The sequence below is a fragment of the Panulirus ornatus genome, chromosome 62, assembly GCF_036320965.1.
Source record: "Panulirus ornatus isolate Po-2019 chromosome 62, ASM3632096v1, whole genome shotgun sequence".
Taxonomy (NCBI): domain Eukaryota; kingdom Metazoa; phylum Arthropoda; class Malacostraca; order Decapoda; family Palinuridae; genus Panulirus; species Panulirus ornatus.
In genome coordinates, this window is record NC_092285.1 from 12,861,391 (window position 1) to 12,882,997 (window position 21,607).

General features: G+C 39.3%; 1 protein-coding gene across 4 annotated transcripts in view; it reads right to left on the bottom strand.

Moving 5' to 3' along the window:
- The window catches only part of LOC139745738 (protein CASP), a 39,899-nt gene extending 20,286 nt beyond the window's left edge, over positions 1-19,613 (bottom strand). Inside the window, exons 1-3 of one of the 4 annotated variants that reach the window (XM_071656252.1) lie at positions 19,268-19,613; positions 17,263-17,348; positions 8,746-12,945 (exon numbers count right to left, since the gene is read on the bottom strand). In XM_071656252.1, coding sequence (XP_071512353.1) covers positions 10,792-12,891 — 2,100 coding nt within the window. In that variant the 5' untranslated portion in view covers positions 12,892-12,945; positions 17,263-17,348; positions 19,268-19,613 and the 3' untranslated portion in view covers positions 8,746-10,791. Of the gene's footprint in view, positions 1-8,745; positions 12,946-17,262; positions 17,349-19,267 lie in introns of those variants that run through there. The other 3 variants (XM_071656250.1, XM_071656251.1, XM_071656249.1) reach the window with 3 other exon arrangements.
- Between the last annotated feature and the right edge of the window lie 1,994 nt (positions 19,614-21,607).

Consider the following 21,607-nt stretch of genomic DNA (forward strand, 5'->3'; position numbering starts at 1 on the left):
AATACTTCCCACGTATTCCCTGCGTGTCGTAGAAGGCGACTAAAAGGGAAGGGAGCGGGGGGCTGGAAATCCTCCCCTCTCGTTTTTTTTTTTTTTTTGTTTTTCCCCCCCCCCCCCAAAAGAGGGAACAGAGAAGAGGTCCAGGTGAGGATATTCCCTCAAAGGCCCAGTCCTCTGTTCTTAACGCTACCTCGCTATCGCGGGAAATAGCGAATAGTATGAAAAAAAAAAAAAAAAATATATATATAAATATATATATATATATATATATATATATATATATATATATATATATATATATATGTTGAATTTTTTAAGATTCTTCCTCACATTATGTCTGCATTACTCTAATTTTCTTCTTATAATCCCTAGTATCATATGAAACTTCAATAATCCTTATGAAAATTATACGATCCTTTACATGGTGCTTAAACTTAATGTCTGCACTTATCTTCCTTTAAATTTCAAGTCTGTACTTCTCTTACAACTAATTAAATCTTTCATTTCTCTGTCAGCAGGTCTCGTATTTCTTTCTCGTCTTTTTCTTTTTGAGAATATCATCTTCCTCAAGAGGATGTATTTTATTTCAAAGTTATACCATATCCTTTCAACTGTATTGACATCTACAAGCTTGATCCAATTCACATCACTAACATCCCAAATCATTTTCTTTGTATAATTTTCTTTTACATCAAATTCTAAGCTTAATGTAAATATGATACTGTGGTTGCTGTTTTCTCAACTTTTCACAATCACAAAAGCTAGTTTGGCCCCTATTCGTGGTTTGGAAAATAAGTATGAGTAAGTTTGTCACCTTACATTGGGTCATGAATCATTTTCTTCAAAAAATCTCATGCAATGCTATGGTTGTTAAAATCTGAAATTATATATTTCAAAAAACACTTTGTATAAAGCAACATAATTTCTTTCATATTTCCTTGGATATCTATATACTTCTCCAATAATCATTTTGGCCATCTTATCAATCAATCTGTAATGAAGCAAGTTGCATGTATCATCAATTCTTTGTGACCAGGTTATATTCAAACTCTGGAATATAGCATAATTCTGCCACCTGCTTGCATAATTCATCCTTAAAGAAGACTTTATGTCCTGGTATCACTAAATCTGCTACTAAATATCTGCAGGAGTTATCTCCGTGTGAGTAACTGCTGTAATACTTGGATTTCCTGATGTAAATAATCTGTTCATTCATTTGACTTTAGATTTATACTTTTGGTGTCAGTAATGACTACTTTCATGTTACTTCATGAATGATAACGATTTTAACATACAATTTCTAAGTTTAGACACTCCTCTGATGTGTTTGCAGACTATCCAACCTTCCCTCTGGAAACAATGAGCCTTTCCTGACCTAACCCTTTAGCCTAACCAACTTCCTTTGACCTGACCCCCACCTTCATCTGATGGCTAAATTCCTTTGTTCCCTGACTAATGGGTGAATTTCATTTTTGGCTCCTAACTGTGCATTCAAATTTTGTTTTGATGCAATCCATCCCTAGTAAACAAGATTCTATCTCTAATTAAGCAATCTCAAGTCTGTGCAGTTTATCTTCTCAACCATATAAATATCCTGAACTATACTACATGTGCCTTTAATTCTACTTGAAACTAATCTTACACCATATCTAGGTAGTAGTTCTACCAAAACCTTCCTCTGCATATCCATAAGTTTCCTGAGAGCCCTAACATACCCCTTAACTTCTCTAACCTACCTAAAACAACACTTCATACCTGCCAGAAGAACTACACTTGCCACAGAAATGCCCCTGACTGTAACCTGTGCCTTATCCACCAGATCCTCTACCCAATGTATCACAACTTCCTCCTATGCTATCCTCCTAAGAGAATGGTAAGAGAGTATAAGGAATATGAGAGTAGAGTAGGATACCAAGTTTGATGTGGAAGGCTCAGGTAAGGAAGTATGCGAGTGAAAAAAAGGGGATGAAATACATTTAAAGGAAAGTAACAAAAAGGTGGCAAAGAGGGGACTAAAAGGGACACTCTCTTGCACTCTGAGACACAAAATAATACATACAAGTGTATGAATATATATGACAGAAATTTCTGGACAGTACTTTTTCTTAAAACTGTTCATACATCTTAACAGTGCAATGGAATGATGATTTAAAAGTGAATATAAATCTATTTCAACTTGAGCTTGAAAGCAACCTGGTGCTAAATGGATTTTCAAAGAAAAAGAAACACTTTTTGTAGGCCGAGACACTTTGTGTCAAGTAGCAAAATACCAATACAATTACACAAACTATATGATACTCTGAGAAAACAAATTAATGTGAAAAACATTAATATCAAACCAGAAGTCATATAATTTGGTCCAGCTTATTATGATCATTCTTAATCTCCAGGTAAGAAAATATCCAACTAGATGAAATAATATATACAGGTATATGACCTACAGTGATATAACAACATATTCTGTAAACACAATAACAACTGCCACCACATATATACAATAAAATTCATCCAAATTAGAACTCGTATGTTTCAACCATACATGCTTTGTCCCCTTATTTCATCAAATATATCAAAAGAATGAAAAACAATTTGTGCAATGTATTCAAAAACATTCATGGTAAATTTGGAGTTTTCTTGAAAAAATAAAATGCCTATCTATCCATCTATCTATCTATACTTGATTGCTGTTTCTTATGTTAGCAAGGTACTGCCAGGAACAGTCAAAGGAAGACCACATCCACTCTCTAGCAGTCATGTGTAATGCACTGAAACCTTAGCTCCCTACCCACAACCATCCTTCACATATATTGTAAGATGTCAGAGTGGTGTATGGGATTTAGTATATGCATAAAACCATAAGAAAATGCAACATGATAGGTTCCCATGGGCATTTTCATTTAATGATCACATCATCATGGGAGATACAAGAATGAGAGATGTAGAACAGTCAGTTGATACACAAGGAAGAGATGTAGCTAGGGCATCATTGGTATTTGGGTTGGTGTTGAACACCAACCCGAGCACAACCATCTGGTGACACTTGTTTACTAATTCCTGGTGGCTCCCCACCCCACAAGAAACAGCATCGCTACCCCCAGCTTCAGTGAGGTAGTGCCATAAAAGAAAAAATTCATTCACAGTCTCTAGCTGTCAAGTGTAATGCACCGAAACCACAGCTCACTATCCACATCCAGGCCCTACAGACCTTTCCACAGTTTACCTCAACAAGCTTCACATGCCCTGGTTCAGTCCAATGACAGCATGTCAACCCCAGTATACTACATCATTTTAATTCACTATATTCCTTGCAAGCTTTCCTTCCACTTCCAATTTGGTCTCCCATTTCTCCTTGTTCCCTCCACCTCTGACACACATATATCCTCTTTGTCAACCTTTCCTCACTCATTCTCTCTATAATGTCCAAACCATTCCAACACACCCTCTTCTGCTCTCTCAACCACACTCTTTTTATTACCACACATCTCTCTTACTCTTTCATTACTTACTCGATCAACAACCTAACACCACATTTGTCCTCAAACAATTTATTTCCAACACATCCACCCTCCTCCATACAACCCCATCTATAGCCCATGCTTGGCAACTATATAATATTGTCGAAACCACTTTTCATTCATACATACCCATATCTGCTCTCCGAGACAATGTCCTCTCTTTCCACACTTTCTTCATTGCTCCCAGAACCTTTTTCCCTTCCCAAACCTGTTACTCACTTATATATAAATATATATATATATGCAATTGAGTGGGAGATTTATAAAAGAAAGAGACAGGAGGTCAAGAGAAAGGTGCAAGAGGTGAAAAAGAGGGCAAATGAGAGTTGGGGTGAGAGAGTATCATTAAATTTTAGGGAGAATAAAAAGATGTTCTGGAAGGAGGTAAATAAAGTGCGTAAGACAAGGGAGTATATGGGAACTTCAGTGAAGGGCGCAAATGGGGAGGTGATAACAAGTAGTGGTGATGTGAGAAGGAGATGGAGTGAGTATTTTGAAGGTTTGTTGAATGTGTTTGATGATAGAGTGGCAGATATAGGGTGTTTTGGTCGAGGTGGTGTGCAAAGTGAGAGGGTTAGGGAAAATGATTTGGTAAACAGAGAAGAGGTAGTAAAAGCTTTGCGGAAGATGAAAGCCGGCAAGGCAGCAGGTTTGGATGGTATTGCAGTGGAATTTATTAAAAAAGGGTGATATATATATATATATATATATATATATATATATATATATATATATATATATATATATATATATATATATATATTTTTTTTTTATGTATATATTTTTTTATATATATATCATCCCTGGGGATAGGGGAGAAAGAATACTTCCCACGTATTCCCTGCATAGAAGGCGACTAAAAGGGGAGGGAGCGGGGGGCTGGAAATCCTCCCCTCATTCTTTTTTTTTTTAATTTTCCAAAAGAGGGAACAGAGAAGGGGGCCAGGTGAGGATGTTCCCTTAAAGGCCTAGTTCTCTGTTCTTAACGCTACCTCGCTAATGCGGGAAATGGCAAGTAGTTTGAAAGAAAAGATATAGATATATATATATATATATATATATATATATATATATATATAACGTAAGGGTAAGAGAGATGTGTGGAAATAAAAAGAGCGTGGTTGAGAGAGCAGAGGAGGGTGTTTTGAAGTGGTTTGGGCACATGGAGAGAATGAGTGAGGAAAGATTGACCAAGAGGATATATGTGTCGGAGGTGGAGGGAACGAGGAGAAGAGGGAGACCAAATTGGAGGTGGAAAGATGGAGTGAAAAAGATTTTGTGTGATCGGGGCCTGAACATGCAGGAGGGTGAAAGGAGGGCAAGGAATAGAGTGAATTGGAGCGATGTGGTATACCGGGGTTGACGTGCTGTCAGTGGATTGAATCAAGGCATGTGAAGCGTCTGGGGAAAACCATGGAAAGCTGTGTAGGTATGTATATTTGCGTGTGTGGACGTATGTATATACATGTGTATGGGGGGGGGGGTGGGCCATTTCTTTCGTCTGTTTCCTTGCGCTACCTCGCAAACGCGGGAGACAGCGACAAAGTATAAAAAAAAAAAAAAAAAAAAAAAAAATATATATATATATATATATGCTTGCATAGTGCCATTGTACAAAGGCAAAGGGGATAAGAGTGAGTGCTCAAATTACAGAGGTATAAGTTTGTTGAGTATTCCTGGTAAATTATATGGGAGGGTATTGATTGAGAGGGTGAAGGCATGTACAGAGCATCAGATTGGGGAAGAGCAGTGTGGTTTCAGAAGTGGTAGAGGATGTGTGGATCAGGTGTTTGCTTTGAAGAATGTATGTGAGAAATACTTAGAAAAGCAAATGGATTTGTATGTAGCATTTATGGATCTGGAGAAGGCATATGATAGAGTTGACAGAGATGCTCTGTGGAAGGTATTAAGAATATATGGTGTGGGAGGAAAGTTGTTAGAAGCAGTGAAAAGTTTTTATCGAGGATGTAAGGCATGTGTACGTGTAGGAAGAGAGGAAAGTGATTGGCTCTCAGTGAATGTAGGTTTGCGGTAGGGGTGTGTGATGTCTCCATGGTTGTTCAATTTGTTTATGGATGGGGTTGTTAGGGAGGTAAATGCAAGAGTTTTGGAAAGAGGGGCAAGTATGAAGTCTGTTGGGGATGAGAGAGCTTGGGAAGTGAGTCAGTTGTTGTTCGCTGATGACACAGCGCTGGTGGCTGATTCATGTGTGAAACTGCAGAAGCTGGTGACTGAGTTTGGTAAAGTGTGTGGAAGAAGAAAGTTAAGAGTAAATGTGAATAAGAGCAAGGTTATTAGGTACAGTAGGGTTGAGGGTCAAGTCAATTGGGAGGTGAGTTTGAATGGAGAAAAACTGGAGGAAGTGAAGTGTTTTAGATATCTGGGAGTGGATCTGGCAGTGGATGGAACCATGGAAGCGGAAGTGGATCATAGGGTGGGGGAGGGGGCGAAAATTCTGGGGGCCTTGAAGAATGTGTGGAAGTCGAGAACATTATCTCGGAAAGCAAAAATGGGTATGTTTGAAGGAATAGTGGTTCCAACAATGTTGTATGGTTGCGAGGCGTGGGCTATGGATAGAGTTGTGCGCAGGAGGATGGATGTGCTGGAAATGAGATGTTTGAGGACAATGTGTGGTGTGAGGTGGTTTGATCGAGTGAGTAACGTAAGGGTAAGAGAGATGTGTGGAAATAAAAAGAGCGTGGTTGAGAGAGCAGAAGAGGGTGTTTTGAAGTGGTTTGGGCACATGGAGAGGATGAGTGAGGAAAGATTGACCAAGAGGATATATGTGTCGGAGGTGGAGGGAACAAGGAGAAGTGGGAGACCAAATTGGAGGTGGAAAGATGGAGTGAAAAAGATTTTGTGTGATTGGGGCCTGAACATGCAGGAGGGTGAAAGGAGGGCAAGGAACAGAGTGAATTGGAGCGATGTGGTATACCGGGGCTGACGTGCTGTCAGTGGATTGAATCAAGGCATGTGAAGCGTCTGGGGTAAACCATGGAAAGCTGTGTAGGTATGTATATTTGCGTGTGTGGACGTATGTATATACATGTGTATGGGGGGGGGGTTGGGCCATTTCTTTCGTCTGTTTCCTTGTGCTACCTTGCAAACGCGGGAGACAGCGACAAAGTATTAAAAAAAAAAAAAAAAAAATATTTATATATATATATATATATATATATATATATATATATATATATATATATTAATCCCCTATCCCTGGGGATAGGGGATTAAGAATACTTCCCACGTATTCCCTGCGTGTCGTAGAAGGCGACTAAAAGGGGAGGGAGCGGGGGGCTGGAAATCCTCCCCTCTCGTTTTTTTTTTTAATTTTCCAAAAGAAGGAACAGAGGGGGCCAGGTGAGGATATTCCAAAAAAAGGCCCAGTCCTCTGTTCTTAACGCTACCTCGCTAACAGCGGGAAATGGCGAAAAGTTTGAAAAAAAAAAAAAAAAATATATATATATATATATATTAATAAATTCCACTGCAATACCATCCAAACCTGCTGCCTTGCCAGGCTTTCATCTTCCACAAAAAGGGGGTGACTGTATTATTGACTGGTTGGTAAGGTTATTTAATGTATGTATGACTCATGGTGAGGTGCCTGAGGATTGGCGGAATGCGTGCATAGTGCCATTGTACAAAGGCAAAGGGGATAAGAGTGAGTGCTCAAATTACAGAGGTATAAGTTTGCTGAGTATTCCTGGTAAATCATATGGGAGGGTATTGATTGAGAGGGTGAAGGTATGTACAGAGCATCAGATTGGGGAAGAGCAGTGTGGTTTCAGAAGTGGTAGAGGATGTGTGGATCAGGTGTTTGCTTTGAAGAATGTATGTGAGAAATACTTAGAAAAGCAAATGGATTTGTATGTAGCATTTATGGATCTGGAGAAGGCATATGATAGAGTTGTTAGAGATGCTCTGTGGAAGGTATTAAGAATATATGGTGTGGGAGGCAAGTTGTTAGAAGCAGTGAAAAGTTTTTATCGAGGATGTAAGGCATGTGTACGTGTAGGAAGAGAGGAAAGTGATTGGTTCTCAGTGAATGTAGGATTGCGGCAGGGGTGTGTGATGTCTCCATGGTTGTTTAATTTGTTTATGGATGGGGTTGTTAGGGAGGTGAATGCAAGAGTTTTGGAAAGAGGGGCAAGTATGAAGTCTGTTGGGGATGAGAGAGCTTGGGAAGTGAGTCAGTTGTTGTTCGCTGATGATACAGCGCTGGTGGCTGATTCATGTGAGAAACTGCAGAAGCTGGTGACTGAGTTTGGTAAAGTGTGTGAAAGAAGAAAGTTAAGAGTAAATGTGAATAAGAGCAAGGTTATTAGGTACAGTAGGGTTGAGGGTCAAGTCAATTGGGAGGTAAGTTTGAATGGAGAAAAACTGGAGGAAGTAAAGTGTTTTAGATATCTGGGAGTGGATCTGGCAGCGGATGGAACCATGGAAGCGGAAGTGGATCATAGGGTGGGGGAGGGGGCAAAAATCCTGGGAGCCTTGAAGAATGTGTGGAAGTCGAGAACATTATTTCGGAAAGCAAAAATGGGTATGTTTGAAGGAATAGTGGTTCCAACAATGTTGTATGGTTGCGAGGCGTGGGCTATGGATAGAGTTGTGTGCAGGAGGATGGATGTGCTGGAAATGAGATGTTTGAGGACAATGTGTGGTGTGAGGTGGTTTGATCGAGTAAGTAACGTAAGGGTAAGAGAGATGTGTGGAAATAAAAAGAGCGTGGTTGAGAGAGCAGAAGAGGGTGTTTTGAAATGGTTTGGGCACATGGAAAGAATGAGTGAGGAAAGATTGACCAAGATGATATATGTGTCGGAGGTGGAGGGAACGAGGAGAAGTGGGAGACCAAATTGGAGGTGGAAAGATGGAGTGAAAAAGATTTTGTGTGATCGGGGCCTGAACATGCAGGATGGTGAAAGGAGGGCAAGGAATAGAGTGAATTGGATCGATGTGGTATACCAGGGTTGACGTGCTGTCAGTGGATTGAATCAGGGCATGTGAAGCGTTTGGGGTAAACCATGGAAAGCTGTGTAAGTATGTATATTTGCGTGTGTGGACGTATGTATATACATGTGTATGGGGGTGGGTTGGGCCATTTCTTTCGTCTGTTTCCTTGCTCTACCTCGCAAACGCGGGAGACAGCAACAAAGAAAAAAATATATATACATATATATATATATATATATATATATATATATATATATATATATATATATATATATATATATATATATATATCATACTCTGTCACTGTCTCCCACATTGGCGAGGTAGCGCAAGGAAACAGAAGAAAGAATGGCCCAGCCCACCCACATACACATGTATATACATACACATTCACACACGCACATATACATACCTATACATCTCAACGTAGACATATATAAACACACACAGACTTGTACATATATACACGTAAATAATTCACACAGTCTGCCCTTATTCATTCCCGTCGCCACCCCGCCACACATGAAATGACAACCCCCTCCCCCCCATGTACACGAGGTAGCGCTAGGAAAAGATAACAAAGGCCACATTCGTTCACACTCAAGTCTCTAGCTGTCATGTATTATGCATCGAAACAACAGCTCCCTTTCCACATCCAGGCCCCACAAGACTTTCCATGGTTTTTTACCCCAGATGCTTCACATGCCCTGGATCAATCCACTAACAGCACGTCGACCCTGGTATACCACATTCACTCCATTCCTTGCACGCCTTTCACCCTCCTGCATGTTCAGGCCCCAATCACCCAAAATCTTTTACACTCCATCTTTCCACCTCCAATTTGGTCTCCCACTTCTCCTCATTCCCTCCACCTCTGACACATATATCCTTTTTGTCAATCTTTCTTCACTCATTCTTTCCATGGAACCAATCCATTTCAAAACACCCTCTTCTGCTCTCTCAACCACACTGTTTTTATTACCACACATCTCTCTTACCCTATCATTACTTACTCGATCAAACCACCTCACACTACATATTGCCCTCAAACATCTCATTTCCAGCACATCCACCCTCCTCCACACAACTCTATCTATAGCCCACACCTCACAACCATATAACATTGTTGGAACCACTATTCCTTCAAACACACCCAGTTTTGCTTTCCAAGATAACGTTCTTGACTTCCATACATTTTTCAACGCTCCCAGAACTTTCACCCCCTCCCCCACCCTATGATTCACTTCAGCTTCCATAGTTCCATCCGCTGCCAAATCCACTCCCAGATATCTAAAACACCTCACTTCCTCCAGTTTATCTCCATTCAAACTTACCTCCTAATTGACTTGTCCCTCAACCCTACTGTACCTAATAACCTTGCTCTTATTCACATTTACTCTTAGCTTTCTTCTTTCACACACTTTACCAAACTCAGTCACCAGCTTCTGCAGTTTCTCACCTGAATCAGCCACCAGTGCTGTATCATCAGTAAACAACTGACACTTCTCAAGCACTTTCATCCACAATAGACTGCATACTTGCCCCTCTTTCCAAAACTCTTGCATGTATGTAAGTATATATGTATATGACGATAAGCACATGTATGTATATGTGTGTGTATGGGTGTTTGTGTATATATATATATATATATATATGCGTATATGAGTGGATGGGTCATTCATCTGTTTCCTGGTGCTACCTCACTGATGTAGGAAATGGCAATCAAGTAAAATAAAAAAATAAATAATAATAATAATATAATAATAATTCTATTACTACTAACAATAATGTTATCATGATCACTATTATCATTATTATCTATTAATATCAAAATCCCATGACCCCTTTACTGGGGCTCCCACAGTTTAAAGGCTGTACTCTGCTTTGTTCTCCTTCATGAGGTCTAAAGTTTGGGGAGATCTTTTATTTTCCTGCAGTTTATAAAGCCTATTAGACACTATCACTCTGACATTCAATATCAACTATGTATCAGCAGGTGTATCAAAATGTCAAAAAAGCAGTGAGTATAAACATCATAGAACCTAAATTAACTTTACAACCTAAGAAACAAAGCCACCAATTAACTTCACTAAACATTCTTTGAATAACATTATCAACATATAATTCAAATGGAAACTCACATTACAAAGCACATTTGAAACAAATTCCTGAAAACATTCCCCATGTCTCTAATATTCCTCCTACACACCGAAATCTTTAGTTCAATTAGATACAGCATACATTTACGTAAGTTATGCTCTTCTGTCAGTGCTTGATCAATAAAAACTCTCACAATGAGCTGCCTTTTTCCAGTCTTTTAACCTTACAAATTATTAAAACTATTGTCCCCATGAACCTGGTGCATATGCTCAGCAAATTTCTGAGAACAGTCAGAAGCAAAGTCCCGTTTGCATGATTCAGTGTGTGCCAGTTTGTACAAAACAAGGAAAACAAGACTATGCACCAGTGCTGTGTACATGAAAGTTACAGTTCGTGCTGTTTTATTACTTAATATAAAATGCCCCATAGAAAGGGTCACTTTTTCAAATGGGCTAAGTGCTGCATAGCGGCGCTGTTTTTCCTTCCGAGAAAATGAAGAGAAGGGATCAAGGGCTTCCTCATACTGGCTACTGTAACGAGATTCTGCAGCAGTGTCTTCTTTTGACTGTCTTCCCTGGTATGACTGAAGAAATCTGATTTTTTCATAGAGTTTAAGGTTATCTGCTCTGAGAGTGTCTAATTCATTTTGAAGGAGGACGACTTGCTGTCCCTTCCCTGCCAGTTCACCTTCCAATTCCTCATTACGTTGGCGAAAGCGTTCCCTTTGTGCAGATACAATTGGCAGAAGAGACTCTGCAGCAGATGTAAAATCAGGTGGAATTCCCCCTGGTGTAGGAGTAGATGGATTTGAGTTTGATGAAGCAGTAAATGTCAGAGGTGGTGTGCCACCAGTGGATGCTCTCACAGCCTCTGCTACAATCTCTGGCATTGATGAACCCTCTCCCTCTCCACGGTAGAGGGTTGAAAGTGTATGCATAGAAGATAGATCAGCCTCCAGGTTGACAATCAGTCCCTTCTGTTCCATCACAAGAGAACGAGAAGTTGTAAGCTCCTGTTCAACTTCTGTCAATTTTTTTGTCATGTTTGCATTTGCCTGCTTTAGAGTAGTATTTTCATTTTGTAGAGCCTTTGTCTTTTCTAAAAGGAGGACCTCCAATGGTTTTGGAGGAGTTGATGACCCCTGAAAACTTTCTTCTTTCTTACCTGACGATATACCAAATTCTACTAATTTCATTATGCTTAGCTCTCTCTTAATCTCATCATAATCATTTTGCATGGCAATTTTGGATTCTAACTTGCCAATGATTTCCACATTCTCTTCTAGCTTTACCTCAAAGTCTGTTATCTGTTTTGAGGAAGTTTCTCTTAAGCTGTCCAAGGAAAGCTGTAGCTGCTTGATATCTTCAACAAGCTGTGATATTTCGTTGTCCTTAGAAGCAAGTTCAACTTCTAAGGAAGATCTAGACAGACTGTCAGCCTGTGACTCAATTTCATTAGCAGATGAAACAGAACTGGACATGCTCTCCATCTGTGCACTATGAGCAATAGACAAAGCTTTCATTTGTTCCTTCAACTGTGCAGACTCCCTCTCAGCTATTACAGCTCTATGATTTGCACGCTCGAGATCATTCATTAGAATGTCGGTCTCATCAGATTTTGCAAAGTTTGATTCCTCCGATTTGCTTTTTAATTCAAACAATTCTGACTGAGTTAGATCCAGAGTAGACTGGAGTGTCTGAGCCCTTGTTTCAGCTTCCTGAAGCCTCCTCATAACTGATTCCTGCGTTTCCTGAAGCAACCTCTCTTTCTCTGCATACTGTCGAGATAGTGTCTTTTCCAATTCCTTTGTTTTTGAGTGTATATTCTCATCCATCATGTCTTCATAGTTTTTTATCTTTTCTTTTAAAGCCTTTATGGTAACATCTTGATTCCTGACTTCTTTGAATTCTTCGTTATATTCATGTAAAGTCTCCCGTAAATTCTTGTTTTCAATTTCCAGATCAGCAAGACGTCCTACTTTTTTTTCAAGGCCAGTACAATATTCCAGAGTAGGGAGTGGATCTGCAATGTCAATTATTTTCTTGTATACATTCAAAAATGCAGTTTCTACAAATTTGCTCCTCTTGTTCAGATTATCTATTTCAGTTTGAAAACTTTTTAGTAGGGGAGCAACTTGTTTGCGTACATCCTCTGGAGTGTTTTTTTTAAACTCTCTTGACAGCTCAACTAACTTCTTGCGAGATTCTTCTGATTCATCCTGACGGGTTGCTAATTCAGAGGCTGTTTCATCAAGTTCTCTTTGCACAATAGCAAGTTCAAAATCCTTCCATGATGATATAACTGCCTGTACTTTGACTGCCATTTTGTCCAAAGGATATTCAATGTTCAGCCAGAAGAATGGCAGATTTCTTGATATCTGTTGGATAAAAAGAAATTCATCATGTTAGCAAGTGTTTTCTAAGCTCTCTGAAATTGGTAGTTATAAAAATACATTTCTATGACTTGCAAAAAAGTGATATTATAATGAGAAAATAGTGATAATTCAGAGAACTTTGAAACACAGCTAACAAGTACTACTACAAAACATGAATACAAATAACTAATATAAAATCACTTTTTTGCATCGTAGGAACTGAACATATAACTAATCAAAGCAACCCTGATTTCACCTTTAATTCTGACAAAGGCAAGTAAGGAAGGTACAGCTGAAACAATTTTGTCCTGTAAACTACAGTACTGAGAAGTTTTGGTCTGTGAGTTATGTTTCATATGCCAACACAGGTTTTATTCTCCAGTTGACACTTGATGATAACACTGTAAAGCAATTGCTTTCCAACAGAATGGTATCGCACATTCAAGGGCAGTCAATAAGTCAATATTTTTTTTTTTTTTTTTTTTTTTTGCCGCCGTCTCCCGCGTTTGCGAGGTAGCGCAAGGAAACAGATGAAAGAAATGGCCCAACCCACCCCCATACACATATATATACATACGTCCACACACGCAAATATACATACCTACACAGCTTTCCATGGTTTACCCCAGATGCTTCACATGCCTTGATTCAATCCACTGACAGCACGTCAACCCCGGTATACCACATCGCTCCAATTCACTCTATTCCTTGCCCTCCTTTCACCCTCCTGCATGTTCAGGCCCCGATCACACAAAATCTTTTTCACTCCATCTTTCCACCTCCAATTTGGTCTCCCTCTTCTCCTCGTTCCCTCCACCTCCGACACATATATTCTCTTGGTCAATCTTTCCTCACTCATTCTCTCCATGTGCCCGAACCATTTCAAAACACCCTCTTCTGCTCTCTCAACCACGCTCTTTTTATTTCCACACATCTCTCTTACCCTTACGTTACTTACTCGATCAAACCATCTCACACCACACATTGTCCTCAAACATCTCATTTCCAGCACATCCATCCTCCTGCGCACAACTCTATCCATAGCCCACGCCTCGCAACCATACAACATTGTTGGAACCACTATTCCTTCAAACATACCCATTTTTGCTTTCCGAGATAATGTTCTCGACTTCCACACATTCTTCAAGGCTCCCAGAATTTTCGCCCCCTCCCCCACCCTATGATCCACTTCCGCTTCCATGGTTCCATCCGCTGCCAGATCCACTCCCAGATATCTAAAACACTTCACTTCCTCCAGTTTTTCTCCATTCAAACTCACCTCCCAATTGACTTGACCCTCAACCCTACTGTACCTAATAACCTTGCTCTTATTCACATTTACTCTTAACTTTCTTCTTTCACACACTTTACCAAACTCAGTCACCAGCTTCTGCAGTTTCTCACATGAATCAGCCACCAGCGCTGTATCATCAGCGAACAACAACTGACTCACTTCCCAAGCTCTCTCATCCCCAACAGACTTCATACTTGCACCTCTTTCCAAAACTCTTGCATTCACCTCCCTAACAATCCCATCCATAAACAAATTAAACAACCATGGAGACATCACACACCCCTGCCGCAAACCTACATTCACTGAGAACCAATCACTTTCCTCTCTTCCTACACGTACACATGCCTTACATCCTCGATAAAAACTTTTCACTGCTTCTAACAACTTGCCTCCCACACCATATATTCTTAATACCTTCCACAGAGCATCTCTATCAACTCTATCATATGCCTTCTCCAGATCCATAAATGCTACATACAAATCCATTTGCTTTTCTAAGTATTTCTCACATACATTCTTCAAAGCAAACACCTGATCCACACATCCTCTACCACTTCTGAAACCACACTGCTCTTCCCCAATCTGATGCTCTGTACATGCCTTCACCCTCTCAATCAATATCCTCCCATATAATTTACCAGGAATACTCAACAAACTTATACCTCTGTAATTTGAGCACTCACTCTTATCCCCTTTGCCTTTGTACAATGGCACTATGCACGCATTCCGCCAATCCTCAGGCACCTCACCATGAGTCATACATGCATTAAATAACCTTACCAACCAGTCAACAATACAGTCACCCCCTTTTTTAATAAATTCCACTGCAATACCATCCAAACCTGCTGCCTTGCCGGCTTTCATCTTCCGCAAAGCTTTTACTACCTCTTCTCTGTTTACCAAATCATTTTCCCTAACCCTCTCACTTTGCACACCACCTCGACCAAAACACCCTATATCTGCCACTCTATCATCAAACACATTCAACAAACCTTCAAAATACTCACTCCATCTCCTTCTCACATCACCACTACTTGTTATCACCTCCCCATTTGCGCCCTTCACTGAAGTTCCCATTTGCTCCCTTGTCTTACGCACTTTATTTACCTCCTTCCAGAACATCTTTTTATTCTCCCTAAAATTTAATGATACTCTCTCACCCCAACTCTCATTTGCCCTTTTTTTCACCTCTTGCACCTTTCTCTTGACCTCCTGTCTCTTTCTTTTATACATCTCCCACTCAATTTCATTTTTTCTCTGCAAAAATTGTCCAAATGCCTCTCTCTTCTCTTTCACTAATACTCTTACTTCTTCATCCCACCACTCACTACCCTTTCTAATCAACCCACCTCCCACTCTTCTCATGCCACAAGCATCTTTTGCGCAATCCATCACTGATTCCCTAAATACATCCCATTCCTCCCCCACTCCCCTTACTTCCATTGTTCTCACCTTTTTCCATTCTGTACTCAGTCTCTCCTGGTACTTCCTCACACAAGTCTCCTTCCCAAGCTCACTTACTCTCACCACCCTCTTCACCCCAACATTCACTCTTCTTTTCTGAAAACCCATACAAATCTTCACCTTAGCCTCCACAAGATAATGATCAGACATCCCTCCAGTTGCACCTCTCAGCACATTAACATCCAAAAGTCTCTCTTTCGCGCGCCTGTCAATTAACACGTAATCCAATAACGCTCTCTGGCCATCTCTCCTACTTACATAAGTATACTTATGTATATCTCGCTTTTTAAACCAGGTATTCCCAATCATCAGTCCTTTTTCAGCACATAAATCTACAAGCTCTTCACCATTTCCATTTACAACACTGACCACCCCATGTATACCAATTATTCCCTCAACTGCCACATTACTCACCTTTGCATTCAAATCACCCATCACTATAACCCGGTCTCGTGCATCAAAACCACTAACACACTCATTCAGCTGCTCCCAAAACACTTGCCTCTCATGATCTTTCTTCTCATGCCCAGGTGCATATGCACCAATAATCACCCATCTCTCTCCATCAACTTTCAGTCAATATAAAATCTTATATTTAAAATACAAAGAAAGACCAATAATAAATACTGGTAAAATGAAAATGAGTACTGTACATAGAACATGACAATAATGCAAAATCCTTTCCACAACAGTAACACCTTATTCAAAAGACCTTTAACAGTCATATTTGTTCAGCTACCTGAAGAGCCTACTGATGAGCCAAAACAGGTCTTAGATGTAAAATGATTTATCAAATGTGGGTTATGTACTATACTTATGCTACAGACTGGGAAGATGGTCGTTTACAAGGACTCAACAATCCAACAGTTACCCATCCAGGTCTGTTTTGTGAATGTATGGAAGTGCAACAGAGCCAAGTGGTCAACAGATTTAGAATGGATGTGAGCAGATGCTGTTCTTCTTTATTTGTTCCTGGCACTACCTCACTATGGCAAAAAAAACAGCAATACAGTGCCTGCCAATAAAGTTGGTGCAAGCAGAGACACACCAATCATATTATGCTAATCACTTTACCTCACCTAAAATAGTGTTGATGTCCACCAGTGAAGCTGGCATCCACTACCAAGCACTGGCAATTATGTGACACACTGTGGTTTCGGTGCATTATGCATGACAACTAGAGACTGAATGTGAACGAATGTGGCCTTTGTTGTCTTTTCCTAGTGCTACCTAGCGTACATGCGGGGGAAGGGGATTGTCATTTTATGTGTGGCGGGGTGGTGATGGGAATGAATAAAGGCAGAAAGTATGAATTATGTACATGTGTATATATGTATATATCTGGGTACGTATATATATATGTATCCATTGAAATGTATAGGTATGTATATGTGTGTGTGTGTGTAAGTGTGTGGACATGTACGTATATACATGTGTACGTGGATGGGCTGGGCAATTCTTTCATCTGTTTCCTTGTGCTACCTCGCTAATGTGGGAGACAGTGACAAAGTATAATAAATAAAGAAATATACTGCCATACCAGTGATATCACATAAGCTCACCTCAATAGCAGATTTGCTGTTGTAGGAGGTGTGAGTGCTTTGTTGTGCTTCCTACTCATGCCCTGGATTCTTCATACCTCAGCTACCTATCATGGTTGGAAATATTCAACTTAAAAGTGACAAAATAGCTTTTACAGTTGCACTTAACAAGGGAAATAAGCCACTTAATGGAATTTCTAATATTACTAGAGTGAACTTGAGACTGGTACAGCAATGGGTGAAGAAATAATTGATAGTGGCAGCACTGCTACAATGACCCATGCGAAACACCAAAAAAGGCCAGAAAAACCTCTGCATGTACTTTGAATATTCTCATTCATCAAGCAGATGTAGTACAAGCTTGACTGCAAAAGAATTACAAGAAAAAAACACTAGATTGCTCAGTAACGGGTCAATAAGAACAGAGCAGCACTGCATACAAAAGGATCTTAAGCATCAGAGCTGCAAGCTGCATCCCAAACTGCTCATAGCCCATACACACCAAGAGAGAGTAAATTTTTGCAAGAAATATGTAGTTCAGGATATGGCTAAGTTCAGAAGTGTCCTGTGGAAAGACAAGTTCACCTTTTCTGTGACAGATGGACATGGTGTTCAAGCAACCAAGCTGTGATCCATTTGACCCCCAAGTGCAGTGCTAGACAGCAAAGTTCTCTGCTTCACTTATTGTATATAATGTTGTCTCAGTTACTATGGTGTTGGGACCTTGTAGTGTCGCCAAAGAATGAAACTATGAATGGACATAGTTACCCTCCAAGGATGGGGCTCCCTGTCACACTGCCAAACTAGTCAACGACTGGCTTAAGGACTATGCTGTGGAGATTTTCAATGACTGACCTGGGAATTCATCAAATATGAATCCAACGGAAAACCTGTGGGCACTTATGAAGTTACTACTTCACAGAGATACTTCAAAGCCACCTAAGCTGGAGTCAGTCATACATGAAATCTTAGTTAATATGGACCCTTAATGCCTTCAGCTCCTTGCTGATTCAGTTCCTGGTCATTTTAAGGAAAGTATTAAGAGGAAAGGGAAACCATTAAAGCCAAAAAAGATTCCCTTCCCCTTAATTCAAGGGTTCTACCAACATCTTGGATTGCGAAAGGAGTAGCAATTTCCTAATACAATTTGATATATTCTTTAAAATGCGCATGGGTGAATAAATGTCCACTATCCTCTAAGCTCACTTGGGAAAACTGGTCAAAGAAAGAACATTACATATTGCAATATATCTTCCTCTTTCATGCAACACCAACAAATCAGGGAAGCCTATCCTTTCTTGCGTGAAGAACTAGCGCATGTTACAAATGTAAATCATGCTCTGCAAAGGACATTGCAGTCACATCATCACTCATTACCCAAAGCAATCTGCATGCGTAGCCAAACTAGACTTTTACCTGATCACAACCCAATTGTAATAACAAAATATAAACAAGCTTTGCAAAACACTTTTATACATGCATTACCACTACAGTTTTAATACGAAGATTTTCATGAATTTCTCATCCACTTAGTGCACTCCTATGAAGCACGAATGTTTGGTATGATACTGAATACAAAAAAATGTTAAGATAACGAACCCTTTTTCATTCTGTTGAATTTAACATTTGAATTAAGACTTAAGTCTGAGTCTGCGTTAAAGTCAGCTTGATTCGAATGTCACTGGTGCCAATGTTATAAAATAGGGCTTACAATTGACAAAGGTTCGTGTATGCATAGACCACACACTGCAACCTACAGGCGTATATCACATGACCATAGGAAGTTCTTACACAATGATGTAGACTGTAACTACACACAATTCCTTAAGCAAAGCAGGAAAAACAAACTCTTTTAGTCACTATCAAACACTTGTCATAAGCAAAACAAGAAAAACAAATTACATTGGTCGCTATCAAACACCTATAAACCACACTGCACAGTAACAAATAATACAGTATTATGTACTGGGAGGTGAACATAAGTAAATAAGCATTATTTTTTCCTTTACGATAAGTAAATACTGACCTCCCATGAACATTTACGTGGCACCGTCTTGACCCCCTCACCATAACATCTGACAGGGAAGCGTCCGACTTCATTGACTAAGACTTCAGTTTTACATTTTACAGATATGGTTACCTAATCCTTTTTATTTCAATTTACTATGGTGAACATGAATTTATAAGTATTTCAAAGCATAATATTTTGCCTTTAGGATTTTTACTTAGTATATGCTGGGGTTTTACCTTTATGTTAAATCACCTTTCAAAGGGATTAGGGCGCATCAGATCTTGGTGTAAAAGCAACATGTAGAATTTGTGATGATGATTTAGTGTAAATGATGTGAAAAATATAATAACAGGATCCAATGTATATATATCTTTTATCTCTGTCACGACTTTTTCTTCTATCCTCAGAGTTCATTTTCATAAGACATATCGTTCCAACCTCGTATTTTGTTGGTTTTAATACTGAATTCCATACACACACACACACACACACATATATATATATATATATATATATATATATATATATATATATATATATATATATATATATCTTTTCTTTCAAACTATTCGCCATTTCCCGTGTTAGCAAGGTAGCGCTAAGAACAGAGGACTGGGCCTCTCAGGGAATATCCTCACCTGGCCTCGTTCTCTGTTCCTTCTTTTGGAAAAAGAAAAAAAACGAGAGGGGAGGATTTCCAGCCCCCGCTCCCTCCCCTTTTAGTCGCCTTCTACGACACGCAGGGAATACGTGGGAAGTATTCTTTCTCCCCTATCCCCAGGGATAATATATATATATATATATATATATATATATATATATATATATATATATATATATATATATATATATTGTTTATTTTTTAAGCTTAATAGCTGTTTCCCACATCAGCAAGGTAATGCAAGGAAACAGACGAAGAATGGCCCAACCACTCACATACACACGTATATACATAAATGCCCATACACGCACATATACATACATATACATTTCAATGTATACATACACAGATATATACATGTAGACACATGTATATACTCGTACTTGCTGGGTGAGTAAACAGCTGGGATGACTATGGACTGACTGCCACAACCAGGATTCGAAGACCCTGAGCAGCTCATGAATGCATCATGGTTAAGAATGCTAATTGCTACACCATGGAGGTCCATCTCCCTACTGACTCTTGTTATGCAACCTCAGTTCACAGTTTCAAATTTGTCTTTTTGCACACTCCTAAAATTAATCACTAAAGTCTGGAGGTTCTCACTAGAGTCTGCCATATAGGCTCTCCTACACTTCTGTTTGCTGCCTTTCTGATATAATGGATTCCACGGAATTCATGTAGACTTACCACTCTGTTCCTTCCAAACTTATATATATATATATATATATATATATATATATATATATATATATATATATATATATATATATATATATATATATATATATAACGGCCCGTCCTCAGCTGTCTGGGTCAACTGGGCAAGATGTCTGTAGACATGCTACACCATTTAACAACCCACTCACAGCCAATAAACTACTTAAAAGTTAACAGACTTCTCAGAATCACAATAGGGATTTCTGAAATAAAATCAGCTTGATTTTAGGGAAATGGTAGTACATGTACGTAGATGGAGATAAAAGCAGTAGTAGCCAAAGCATTTAAGACTGATCTTTCGTTGCCACTAATCTATAAGTCAAGGACATAGTCTTCCACAGAGACTGTCAGCATGTGCCCAGTACATGACTGTGACATCACTGGGACTTTTGTCACTGATATTAGTCCAACTTGGATTCTTACAGAGAACAATGCACTGCTGAGTCTGTCACTGAAACTTGATGAGGCAGTCCGTTTCTTCTTTATACCTTTTCGCTTAATTTCGTGTTTAAACAATGCATTTTTTCCCACATCTTCAGAACAACCGTTTTATGTCACCTCATACTTTTTCCTTTAATGATGGAAAATTTCAAGCTTTTAACCTTTCCCTGTAACTGGCCTATCCTAATTAGGGTATCATCTTTGTTTTCCTCTGGACCTTCTCTGTTTTCTTGTGCTTCTTTCAAAATATTGACCAAACTCAAGAGGCATATTTTGGCCTAATATAGGATGTAAACAACGTGAAGAACATTTCCTTTTCTATGTACATGAATGCAGTTTCCGACATTTGTCAGAAGATGCTGTCTCACTCTTCTCCCAAGGTGGGACTTGAGTGGCTCCCAGCATGCTAAGGTAGAACAACCAAAAAGCCTTATCAAGAAAATAAGCATGAAACTTGTTAGAAAGGATGTAAAGAAGTACTTTTATAGTACACCAGTGATAAATGAATGGAATAAATTTAGTTATGAGAGAGT